Consider the following 11,902-nt stretch of genomic DNA (forward strand, 5'->3'; position numbering starts at 1 on the left):
GGATGACCGGGAAATCCTGTAGACAAACAGGAATCTGTATCAATAATGAGTGGGGAAATGTTTTTAAATCCTCTGTCAGTCTCAAGTTCTTTTAAGAAATATTTTCTTTTAGTGACATAAAAACTGTAACCAAGCATATCAAAACACATTTTCAACGTCCTAAAATATCTGAATATTTCCTTCACATTCAAGAAAATCAATGGTATTGTGTCACCAGCAGAGGGAGCTAAAGATCAGCTGTTTTTTCTCAACAACACTCAGGTTTTCTGATGTTTCTTCGTGAGTGCAGGTTAGGACGATCACTGACCAGGCCGATCGCCTGAGGCTGCTCCTCTTTCTTGAAGAAGTTTTTGCACGAGCCCAGACGACAGTGGACGACAGACCAGAACACTGCAAACAGCAGCCCCAGCATGACGATGACGGTCACAGTCACGGTGGTGGGAGTCCTCCAAGCTGCAGCCTCTGGACCTGCAGGAGGGGGGCAGAGATGTCTGCTCATCATCTCTACAGCATGCTAATCTTTGTGAAGAAGTTGCACACGTTCACAAAGTGAAAACACTGATGGGTTGATTTTTGGCCTCAACCAGTTTATGAATTACAAGTTGATGTGTGATCCAGAGCAAGAGAGTATGGACTTTCTATCCAGAACCTTTTGGAGAAATTTTGGCTTAACACGTTCAAATTTAACAGATTAAAGACAGCAGCTTTCTGCTGAAATCTAAATAATGCAGGGATTGTAGACAAAGATAACTGAGATTTGCAGAGATTTGTGGCAGCATGAAATATAAAGCTTTAGGAATATGTTCAAGCATCCATCCATCCATCTTCTTGGCCGCTTCTTCCCTTTCGGGGTCGCGGGGGTGCCGGAGCCTATCCCGGCTGCTGATGGGCGAAGGCGGGGTACACCCTGGACAGGTGGCCAGTCTGTCACAGGGCCTCAATCACACACACATTCACTCACACATTCACACCTAGGGACAATTTAGAGTCACCAATGAACCTATGAAGCATGTTTTTGGACGGTGGGAGGAAGCCGGAGTCCCCGGTGAAAACCCACGCATGCACGGGGAGAACATGCAAACTCCACACAGAAAGGTCCCAGCCGGTAGTCGAACCGGGGCCTTCTCGCTGTGAGGCAAGAGCGCTAACCACTGCGCCACCGTGCAGCCCTTGTACATACATTTGAAATATAAAAGAAACTGTTTTGGTGCAGGGTATCAGACTATGGAATAATCTTGAAATGTAAAGAAAAGAGTCCAATTTAATTATTACATTTAAAAAACAGTGAAAAAAGAAATACTTACACAATATGAATTATAAGGTCATTGGGAATGGGTTATATTAAAAAAAAATTATGAGGTACTTGGTGTATTTCCTTGTTGTTTGTTGTTGTTTTTGCTGTTTTTTTTTTTTTGTTTGCTTATATTTGTCTGCTTTTGTCACTTTTGCCAGCCAGTTGACATTTTTATGTTATAATACAAAGAGATACATTTGGTTAAAATAGCTTGATTGCTTTAGTTAAATTTGTATTTTTATTTATTTAACCTTTATTTATTCAGACCGAACAGATTAAGAACAACATTTTTATTTACAACCGTGGCCTGGCAAAAAGGGAAAACCTTTTGAGAAAGAATAAAAGAAAGAGGTTACAGGAAATAAAACTGAATAGAATCAGAAAAGAATCAGAAATAAATACATTCTAATGGGGTAGAGACAGTAAGTTTTCTTCTTTCTGTTCCCTTTCATTTTCACCAAGGAAAAGAGTATTATGAAAATTTTTGTTGTGTTCTTTGAAAATGAAATAAACTAAACTAAACTATCCATCCATCCATCTTCTTGACCACTTCATCCCTTTCGGGGTCGCGGGGTGCCGGAGCCTAACCCGGCTACTGAAGGGCGAAGGCGGGGTACACCCTGGACAGGTCGCCAGTCTGTCACAGGGCCTCAATCACACCCATTCACTCTCACATTCACACCTAGGGGCAATGTAGAGTCACCAATTAACCTATGAAGCATGTTTTTGGACGGTGGGAGGAAGCCGGAGTCCCCGGTGAAAACCCACGCATGCACGGGGAGAACATGCAAACTCCACACAGAAAGGTCCCAGCCGGGAGTCGAACCGGGGCCTTCTCGCTGTGAGGCGAGAGCGCTAACCACTGCGCCACCGTGCAGCCCTAAACTAAACTAAACTAAACTAAACTAAACTAAAGAGGGAAAACTAACCCTCCAGAGGAGACATGCGTTTGTGTTTCTATACCTGTGACTAACACACAGTGGGGGCGGGTGCTGTTGCTGCGACCCCCTGAGTGCAGCATGAGCTGAGCCGTGACGCAGTACACCGTCCCCTCCTGCAGGGCTTCGATGAGCAGCGTCGGCTGCTCTGCTGTCACTGAGTACACCGATTTCTAGAAAAATAAAGGATGAATCCATACAGTTAATAAAGAACAGACAAACAATGAAAAAATGAAGAAGTGGGGCTGACCTGCTGCTCATCTTTCTTCCACACCGTCACGCTGACAGCAGCAGAAAGAGGAAATTCTTTCATCAACACTTGCAGAGTATCACCGGCTGTTTTCACCGTCATTTCAGGCACTGTTAGCTGAGCTGCAAGCAAAATTCTCACTTCAAACATCCTTTTTTTTAGCTTCATGAGCTAAAGATCAAGTTTCTGCAGACTGAACATTTTTATAGCGATGAAAATGTGGGGTTCTCACTGTTTCTTCTGTTGAACGGGGAGCCGAGTTTTTTCCAGTCTGAGATCTCCGAGCCACACTGAGCCCGGACCCGCATGTCGTAGTCGGAGTCGGATCCCATCTCAAAGGTCAGGTCACAGTGAGCAGAAGGGATCTGCTGACAGTCGAAGGCGTCCATCCAGCTGTCGTTCTTCAGCAGCAGCTCAAACTCTCTGAAACAAAGGAGCTCCGCTCAGATCTGGGATGTGTTTGACCCTTCTGATCGTCAACACTTCAACCAAACACTGAAGTCAAGAGTTTAACACATAGCTCACCAGTTCAAACATAAAAAAATATAAAACCGGCTTAATTCTCTTGTCAAACAAACATCTGGCACCAATTTTTAATTAATGGACCTTACTTTGCTTGTTTTTGTCCAGGAATGACACAGAGCCCAAACTCCTGCGGTCTACTTGATTATAATTGTGTCAAACCGGTTCTGTTTATCTCTGCTTTGAGAAAATTCTGTCTTTATTAAGTGAGAGAAGAAGTGGAATGTGGTTTTGTGCATTCCTGCCCTCCTCGCTTTTCCTCCCTTGGGGGTTAACGTCATTCATTAGAGCTTGTTTTTTTCTTTTGGCCTAAATGTAGCCCAGCTCAGTGTCATGAACGTTTGAGAAATGTTCTGAAATGTTTGAGCCCAGTTGTTGTTGTAACAACATCAGCAACCTTGTTTCTTTTGCTTGGTCCTTTAGAAACCATCGTCTGTCTGTGAGGTTGCCTCTGTTAAATCTAAAACTTCTACCTGTAATAATCCCTCCCTGGATGAATCAACATATCATAGATAGCAGGAGAATGTGTTGCAAGTTTGGGAAACACTAATGTTAGAAGCGCACAGACTCCACTTAAGAGAGTTGATTTCATCACTTAATGAAATGACTATGTAAGCTAGATTGGTTTATTTTTCCAATCTCGTGAACACAAACCAAAAAAACTCCTAAAATCTTGTTTGAAACTATCCATACCATTGTTTCACATTTAGTTCCCCCAGTGTCTGTCTATACAAATATGACTGCAACCAAATTTAATATTTTTGTTGGAAAAGCTTCATGATATCAGGGTTAGTAGAACATAATTTTCAATGTGCTTCCTCTTCTTTTTTATGGTCCTCCTTTTCACTTGTGACTCCTAAGGATGTTAAGGTTCTTCTAGGAACAGTAAAGCCCTCTTTCTACCCTCGTGATGTGGTACCCACTGTTTTTAAAGGTATTTGATGTACTTGGTCCACTGGTTGTCAGACTAATAAATATTTCGTTATCAACTGGTGTAGTGTCCAACTCTCTTAAACAGGCAACGTTAAATCCAATAATGTGGAAGCCAAATTTGGAGCCAAGTAATTACTGGCAATATCAAAATTACCTTTTTTAGCAAAGATTATGGAAAAAGTTGTTGCAAGACAGTAGACACTTTTTTTGATTTAATATGGCGTTTTAGATCAATTTCAATCTGGGTTGTTATTAGTATTATTATTATTATTATAATTATGAACCTTGTTTTAACCAGCGTGGGTCCCATCGAGATTTAAAATCTCTTTTTCACGGGAGCCATTGGCAAGAATCAATACAACAATTAAATGCAACAAAAGTTAAACATATACAACACATTTACAATGCTGATTAAAATTTCCTATAAATATATTAGTTAAAACACGTACAATTTAAAGTAGTCTCATGTGCTTGTAATCTAGATTTAAAAGCATTCATGGAGATAAGTTGTCTTAGTTGCAGGCTAGGCTACACACTCAGGTCAATACAATATTTTGGTTTTTTATTAGATCTGTCCTCTAATTTGATCACAAGACCTTATTATGTCTACAACAAAATGAATTAGGAATTTCTGGGATTGTTCTTTCATGGTTTTCCTCTGACCTCTCCAACAGAACAATTGTCAGGTGTGTGAATAATCTAAGGTCAAGTTGCCCCCCTGTTGCATGGTGTCCCTCAGGGCTCAGATTTTGGTGAATTTCTTTGGTATATAAATCCTTTTGGAAAATATTACAAATAGTTTTAAAAATATTTCTTAATGTTATATGCTGATGAGCTACAATTGTACTGCTCTTTTGGTGATTCCGAAATATGACTTTGCCTCTCGTGGATTAAAAACTTGCTAACACTTCTTTTACTTCAATTAGATGAAAATAAAACAGAAACCCTGATTATTGCCCCTTAACATCTGGTGACCTGACCTCCATTAAACATCACTTAGGCTCTCTGGGCTCCTCCTGCAAACCAAAATATGCCCTTTAGCAATCATTCAAAACATTTGGTCAAAAACTGCTTTTATTTTACTTCATTTTAGCTGTTTCCGATTTCTCAACTAACAGGTTGAAAAAAAGGCTTATTTTAATCTACTTTCACTATTTTTGTTCCCACGCCCTGAACACCAGTGCCCTGGGGAGCTCCTGTCTAAAACAGTAACTGAAAGCAGGTGAAAGCATACTGGTTTCAGTATTTGACAAGTCTCAAGAGGTATTTCTCTTGAATTGGGAACAAAAATTTATTTCATTTCAATGTTTATTATGCTTACATAAATACTGGACATAAAAGATTATGATAACACATGGGGTTGTCTTTTTTCTGCTTAAAGATACTTAGAAATAGTGTTTGTTCAATGCAGATTACATGGACTAAGGAAATTCTGGAAATGTGTATTAAAATACAAATAATAATAATGGTATGTATGATCTCTAAAGGGAAAAAATTCTAAGTGCAGCCAAAATCTGCAAAATATGGCAGACAATGTATTTTTTTTTCTGCTAGCACTGTAATTTCCATTGGAGCCAGGTTGATTCACCAGGTGATCACAAAGAGGAATATTGAAACAGTTAATTAAGTCCTCATATCAATGTAAAATGCTTACATTTTACAGCAAAAAAAATAACATTACAGTTCACTTTGAAAAACCATTGAATTTGATAATTACCAGCAGTAAGTTATCTGTACCTGGTCTAAGGTGAGGCTTTGGTGCAACTTAAATTAAGAAGATCTACCTCACTTACAGGTACAGGTTGTTATGTAACTCTACATGCCATCATCAATTAGAATTTCACCTCGAACCATAAGCTAAATCATCCACCTTTCTTTTCAGCCAATCATATTTGACCATCACAATCATATTTCTGCCTTTAAATTCTCTGCGTTCAATATTAGTATAATTATAGACAAAGTAAAAAAAAAAAAATCATAAATACAAGCTATTTTAAAGATTATTAACAGCAGGAGTTGGAGTTGTTTGTTTAGGTGGAACTGGTGCACATGACCTTAAATCCAACCTTTTGATGTTTATTTTAATTTTAATTTTTATCTGCATTCCACAAAAATCATTGTTTCTCTCTTACTATAATAAAAAATCTCTGCAGCCTTTTTTTAAATTACATTTAGGTCTTATTTTTTTCTTATCATTTTCATCAAACCGCACAGGTAATATGTATAAATACCACAGAAACAAAAGCAGAAGCAGCTGTCTGTGTGATTTATGATTCCGAGTGATTGATTGATTTTATCACCGTCTGCATGCAAAGGCATTTAGAAGAGGAGCAGCTTGGCAGGTTAGGCGGCTTGCTCAAAGGCACTCCAAGCAAGCCAAGCTTGTGAAGCAGCCCGGTATGTCAACGACTGATAAACAAACCTGAGTGCAGAGGCATTCGGTATGCATTATGAAATATGGAATAGTTTGACATTAGCTCAAACGGATGGAAACTCCCTCTGGGTATAGGTGTCATCGTGTGGATTTAGTGATTGCAGAACTTCCTTGTTCTCCTTTTAGAAAGATGTTAGAAACCGACACCTGCTGCTGACTCACTTTTGTTACAGTGAGTCATCACTTAAAAACTTTAAACATCAAGTATTTACTTAAACCTTTTTTTGTTTGTTTGTTTTTTAAAGATTTGGTATTTCAATCTGAACACACAACATCACACTATTTGAACCCTCTAAGCACATTTATGGCCAAAAAGTTAATTTCAAAACTGACTTCACTTTGGATCCAAACAGCAGCAGAACATCAACTCCTTCTCTAGCAGACCGGCTGCTGAAACACAGTCGATACTCACCCCTGATACTGCACGGAGAACAGGACTGTGGTGTTGCACGCCGTCCGTGGGGGGCGCCACCTCAGGATGTGCTTCATGTTGACAGAGTCCACGAAGACCCTGCTGGGGGCGGGCAGCGTCCAAATATCTGCAGGTATACATGTGAAAGGATTCATTATTCGAGTATGCAGCACCACTTTCTGATACTTTCTGTCACCACAAACTTTTTTGTAAAAGAGAAATACAAGAGTTTAAGTTTTAGAGATTCGGAATTCCCATAAAAAAGACTCAAAGTGTAAAACATATTAAGATTCATTTACGTTCAATTCTCAACAATGTTGAGAACAAAGCAGCTCTCTGCATCAGTCAGTCTAAGGAATATCATTGAAAAGCTTCGTTTTTGGATAAAGTTCATAGCTGAGAGCTCTCTTATTTTTATTTTTGCATTTATTGCTTCTCTCCAGACTGTTTTAATTGTCGTTTTTCTCATTGGGGGAGAGTCATCACACTCCAGTGTTGCCAAATATATGCTCAGAATGTACTTCAGTGCATTCTTCTGAGCGACCTCTTGGTTCTCGGTTATGCAACATGCCATTTTTAATTAACTATCTTTATAGTACAAACATAGCCGTTTGATTTGGTCTGTAATTTTGTTGATTATTAAAAAAGTGTTTACATTGTTTAAGGTGATTTGTAACATGTCTGCATACCTGTTTGGTTTTCTGGTCACATCCACTCAAGTACTGGGCTTTCACAACCAGTCTGACAAGTGTCACGGTTTGTTTGCTTTGAACAAAAATGTTAAATATATTCGGGTTAAGAAACCTCATGTCTCATTGTGTGAATCTATTTTTAGAATCTAAGCAACTTTGGTATAACAGAAAGAAAGAGATAATGCGTAAACCGCCAAACTTTTTTTTGTTGAAAGATTTTAATCCGTAATGTTTGTTCATCGGGATCTCTTGTGATTGTTAGCGGTTGACAAATGAGCTCTGAAAGTCCACCATGACTGTAATGCATGGACTGTACCTTAGAACTGGACCAAGTGAGTGTGACATCACCTCTATGACTTACATTTGGTTCCCCAGCCTGTAATTCATTTGCCATTTTTGGGGAATTTAGACGTCGCCATGATGGAACCAGAGTTCGTCAGTGGGCAGAACATGTTTAGAGTCGATCTGACTCAACCTCTCTGTGTCGACTGCTCGTTGGTAAGGAGTTAGCTTAAGCTAGCTTGTTGGAAGGCCACACCCCTACCACTTAGAAGTGGGCTCATTATTGGTTACTCAAAATCTGTCTGCAGAACATTATGAGCAGTTGACATGGGGTCAGCAGGCACCACATCCTTTTATTAAGGCATTTGTTTGGTCAGTTTATGATTTAAATAATTAACACAACAGACAAAAATATGATAAGAACACGTTTAAAGAGGTAGCAGAGCAAGACGACTGAGTAATAGCTGTTTGTTTCTCAATAGAAGTCTGCGATTTTGGGTTCTATGAGCCAGCGGGCACTTCCTGTTTGGAACACAATGATGTAGGGGTCACTCAGTCCAGTTCTTATATACGGTCAATGCTGTAACACAAATAAAACTCCAAATGTTTTTAACTCGAAGAGGAAACATGAAAACACATTTTCTTTTTACAGCTTTAGCCAGGTATGATAAAGTTGGTTAACTTTGAATATGACAACCAAAATCTGATACTTAATGACTTTAAAACACTTTCCCAACTAGTCTGTTAGTGAAGGTTCTCATTTATTCTGGTATTTTTGTATATCATAGTGAGTATTTATTAGGGAGTCTTGAAGTCCTTAAGTGGTTTCATGAAGCCACTTGATGAGTGGTGAAACATTACAAGGAAGGAGATTTTAAGTCAAGATGCCATGAACCAGCTTTAAGACATTATGATGCACAAAACACAAACTTATCCCAGAGTCTTCATATGATCTTGTTCATCCTCTCCGGAACACAAGAACTCTACATACTCATCAGGGTTCAACCACAGAAAACTTATTGATGTTTTGTTTTCCCATGTGGTGCAATGAAAATTAACACCTTAATGCCTTTTGATGTATATTTACACCAAAAAATGTGAATTTAGCATCTCTTTGAGAGAAAAAAACATAAAGGATTTTTTGTGGCTGTAAATAAATTGAACTATGAAAAAATACCTGAATGTAATCATGTATATGTATATAAAACAATCAGTTGTGTTTTCTGCTTTAAAGTAGATGCTAAATTTAAGTTACATTTGGAGCAGAAAAGGTTTAATGCAACTTTGCATCAATGGGCATCGAGGGTTAAAGGGAATTACAACGCATGGAGGGGCTTTGATCGAGTAGTTTTTCCAACTCTCCCCATTTTTCTGTAGATTAAGAGGATCTTGTCTGATTTTGATTGAACCGAATTATGGGGACTTTTTCTGCACCAAGGCATACGTGGGGGCTCTTGGATAGTTTGGTTTAAAGTGAAAACATTATTTTCAATGCAGCTTTCAACAGAAACTGTTCACAGAACAGTCCTCTATTGTCTAACACTTGTCTTTTACTATAGTAATTTTATTATCTTGTGTTATCTAATATTCAAGCACTTGTTTGTTGTTTTTAGTTTAACATTTTCTTTAGTTTCTCTTTTCTTCAACACTTCGTGGCCTGTGTGAGTTTCCTTTGACACTAATTTAAAAACGTTGCTGTCTGAACTGTAGTGAACATGTCGAGTCTGAAACATGTTCTCCTAATGCTAACAAAGATGGTTACAGCTCAGCAGCATCTCATGAACTCTCTGGGTGTGATAACCAGGTTTAAACAGTTTCTCACCGTCTGGACAGCTCACCAGGATCACCACCATCACAGCACATGTGAGTATCATCCCTCCGCTGTCCGTCCCAAACACCAGAAGAAAAAAGGAGTCTTTCATGTTCTGAATCCACAAATGCTTCAAGAAGTCATCCTGTCCCGGAGAGCATCTTTTTGGATTTGCTGCTCAGGGAAAAATCAACCAAAATCCAGCATGAAGAAGATGAGAACCTCACTGTGGAGGCACAGTTGTCAGGTGGTAGTCATCATAGTCCAGAGATGTTACAGTTAGCCTGCAAGTTTGTTCAGAATATGACACTCTTAATCCAGCAGTGATCCTGTGTCTGTGAAGACGTGAGAGCTGTAAACATTCTGTTCTAAGGCTGCAGTGAAAATGTGGTGGATCCAGATGCTGACGCCGAGCTCAGGGGTGCAGATCCGGTCTAACCAGTTTTCTGCAGTCCAAGATAACAGCATGTGGAACAGCTTGAACTCCTGAAGAACCTGAGGAGCTCTAAGGCTCATAGAAGTGCACTGACTTAAGGCCAGACCAGGGCCAAACCAGATCCACATGACATAAGGTCACATCTATACAGAGGCTTCATGGAGCACAAAAAAATCAGGGCTGTAAATTCAGAGAATTTGCAGAAGGAGCACAAAGAAACAAGAACAAGGGACCACAAGAACCTGGAGGAGTGACATCCATGCTGTCATCCACCTGTGACCTCCACGGACCACCGTAGAGAGATGGTTGTGTGGTCACCCGAAAACGCCGGGACAAACAGTGGTAAGTAATCCTGATGAGTAAAATAAAGCTTAAAAAGGAAAAAAAATAACATATTTATCTGAATTAAAAAATAAAATCAGAAAAATTTGAAAAAAACATCCTTATTTCCAAATGAGTCATTTTAAAACATTACATTTATGTAAACATGCAATTCCAAAAATTTTCCATCATAAACTAATTGCATGAAAAAAACTTCGTCATGGTGAAGAGAGTAAACAACCAAATGAACCAATCACAAGGAGTGGGTGGAGCTTATGAAGCAAAGTAGTTTTCACTGTCAGTCATGGAGGATTAGATCGGATGTCTTGATATGAACAGATCAAACCAGAAAAACAGCAGAAAAACGGAAACTATTTTGTTTAGATTTTCTTTTTTATCTATGTTTATTTGTAATGTAGTTTTGATTAAAAAATAACAATTTTCAAGTAAAATAAAACATTTCAAACAAACTGAAAATTTGAAACTATTAAGTTTGAGTTTTAAGTGAAAATTAGTTTGATTTTTAGATGTAAATCAATGCAAAATTTCTGCTATTTTAATTATTTTTTTATTATTTGTTAAGGTTTCTAAAGTTGATGCTTTGATGCAGTAAATTCACTTTAAGAGGTATTTCTGTCCACATAAGCAGCTCCTGACCTAAATATTCGTATCTGATCTGTACAGATTTAATCTTTATAGAGACAGTTACACTCCCTCTTTCAGTCCTTCACCATTACGATCTGTTCACTGGTCGTCTGCAGCCTCATGATGGCATTCCAACAAGTGAGTCACCTTTGACTCACTTCTCATCCTGGTCCGTCCTGGGTGGCTCACATGTCACAAACTGACTTTAGTTTAAGCTGTGGTGAAATGAGCAAAAGTAGATTTAGTTTTTCTGTCACCTGATTAAACGTTTTAAGTCAAAGAGAGACTTGGTCAGGTCATAGAATTAGCAAAATAAATGTTATAAATAAAAACAAATATTTCTGGTATTCATAGTAAAGATCTAGGCCAGGGGTGTCCCATATGTTTTCCAACCAACCTTCCATTGAAGCTTCTTAATGACCAAACACACCTGATCCAGGTAATCAGCAGCAGATAAGGTTGGTTTCTGGAAAACCAGCAGGAGACCGGCCCTCGAGGACCGACTTTGGAAACCCATGCTCTAAGCAAAAAAAGGGTTAACACTTACTATCTGACAGACTGTTTTCTCAGGAAAAAATCTTTTTATTTTTTTATGTGATTCAGATTCACTGCTGAGAAAAAAGCCAGAATTTTTAGCATTTTCTGTGGTGCCGTGCTTCACTTTCTTTCTGTTTCCTGATGAGCTGCTTCAGCACAGCGAGAAAAGTCTCATACTTTGAACTTTGATCATTAACTGTCACCTACCATAAAGCAATAAAACACACAATCACCCACACTACTAACCAGCCAGCTGCTGCTTTTTGTTTCAGTCATCACGAAACTGGCAAACAAACTCTGGTCATTGTTTCTGGTCCACTTGTTTTCCTCATGGAGTCAACCTCAACTCACTGCAAAAACTAAATATTAACAAAACAGCTGCTATTACAGTCAAAT

At 38.8% G+C, this 11,902-nt stretch overlaps 1 protein-coding gene across 1 annotated transcript; it reads right to left on the reverse strand.

Moving 5' to 3' along the window:
• Positions 1–6: 6 nt before the first annotated feature.
• Positions 7–11,153, reverse strand: LOC112138918 (interleukin-20 receptor subunit beta). Its single transcript, XM_036211162.1, has 6 exons — positions 9,580–11,153; positions 6,784–6,910; positions 2,715–2,905; positions 2,483–2,604; positions 2,258–2,405; positions 7–468 (listed from the first exon to the last, which is right to left on the reverse strand). Exons 1-6 carry the CDS (start codon positions 9,677–9,679, stop codon positions 248–250), a joined length of 909 nt encoding a protein of 302 aa, XP_036067055.1. The 5' UTR covers positions 9,680–11,153; the 3' UTR covers positions 7–247.
• Between the last annotated feature and the right edge of the window lie 749 nt (positions 11,154–11,902).

The sequence above is a fragment of the Oryzias melastigma genome, unplaced genomic scaffold (assembly GCF_002922805.2).
Source record: "Oryzias melastigma strain HK-1 unplaced genomic scaffold, ASM292280v2 sc00747, whole genome shotgun sequence".
Lineage (NCBI taxonomy): Eukaryota > Metazoa > Chordata > Actinopteri > Beloniformes > Adrianichthyidae > Oryzias > Oryzias melastigma.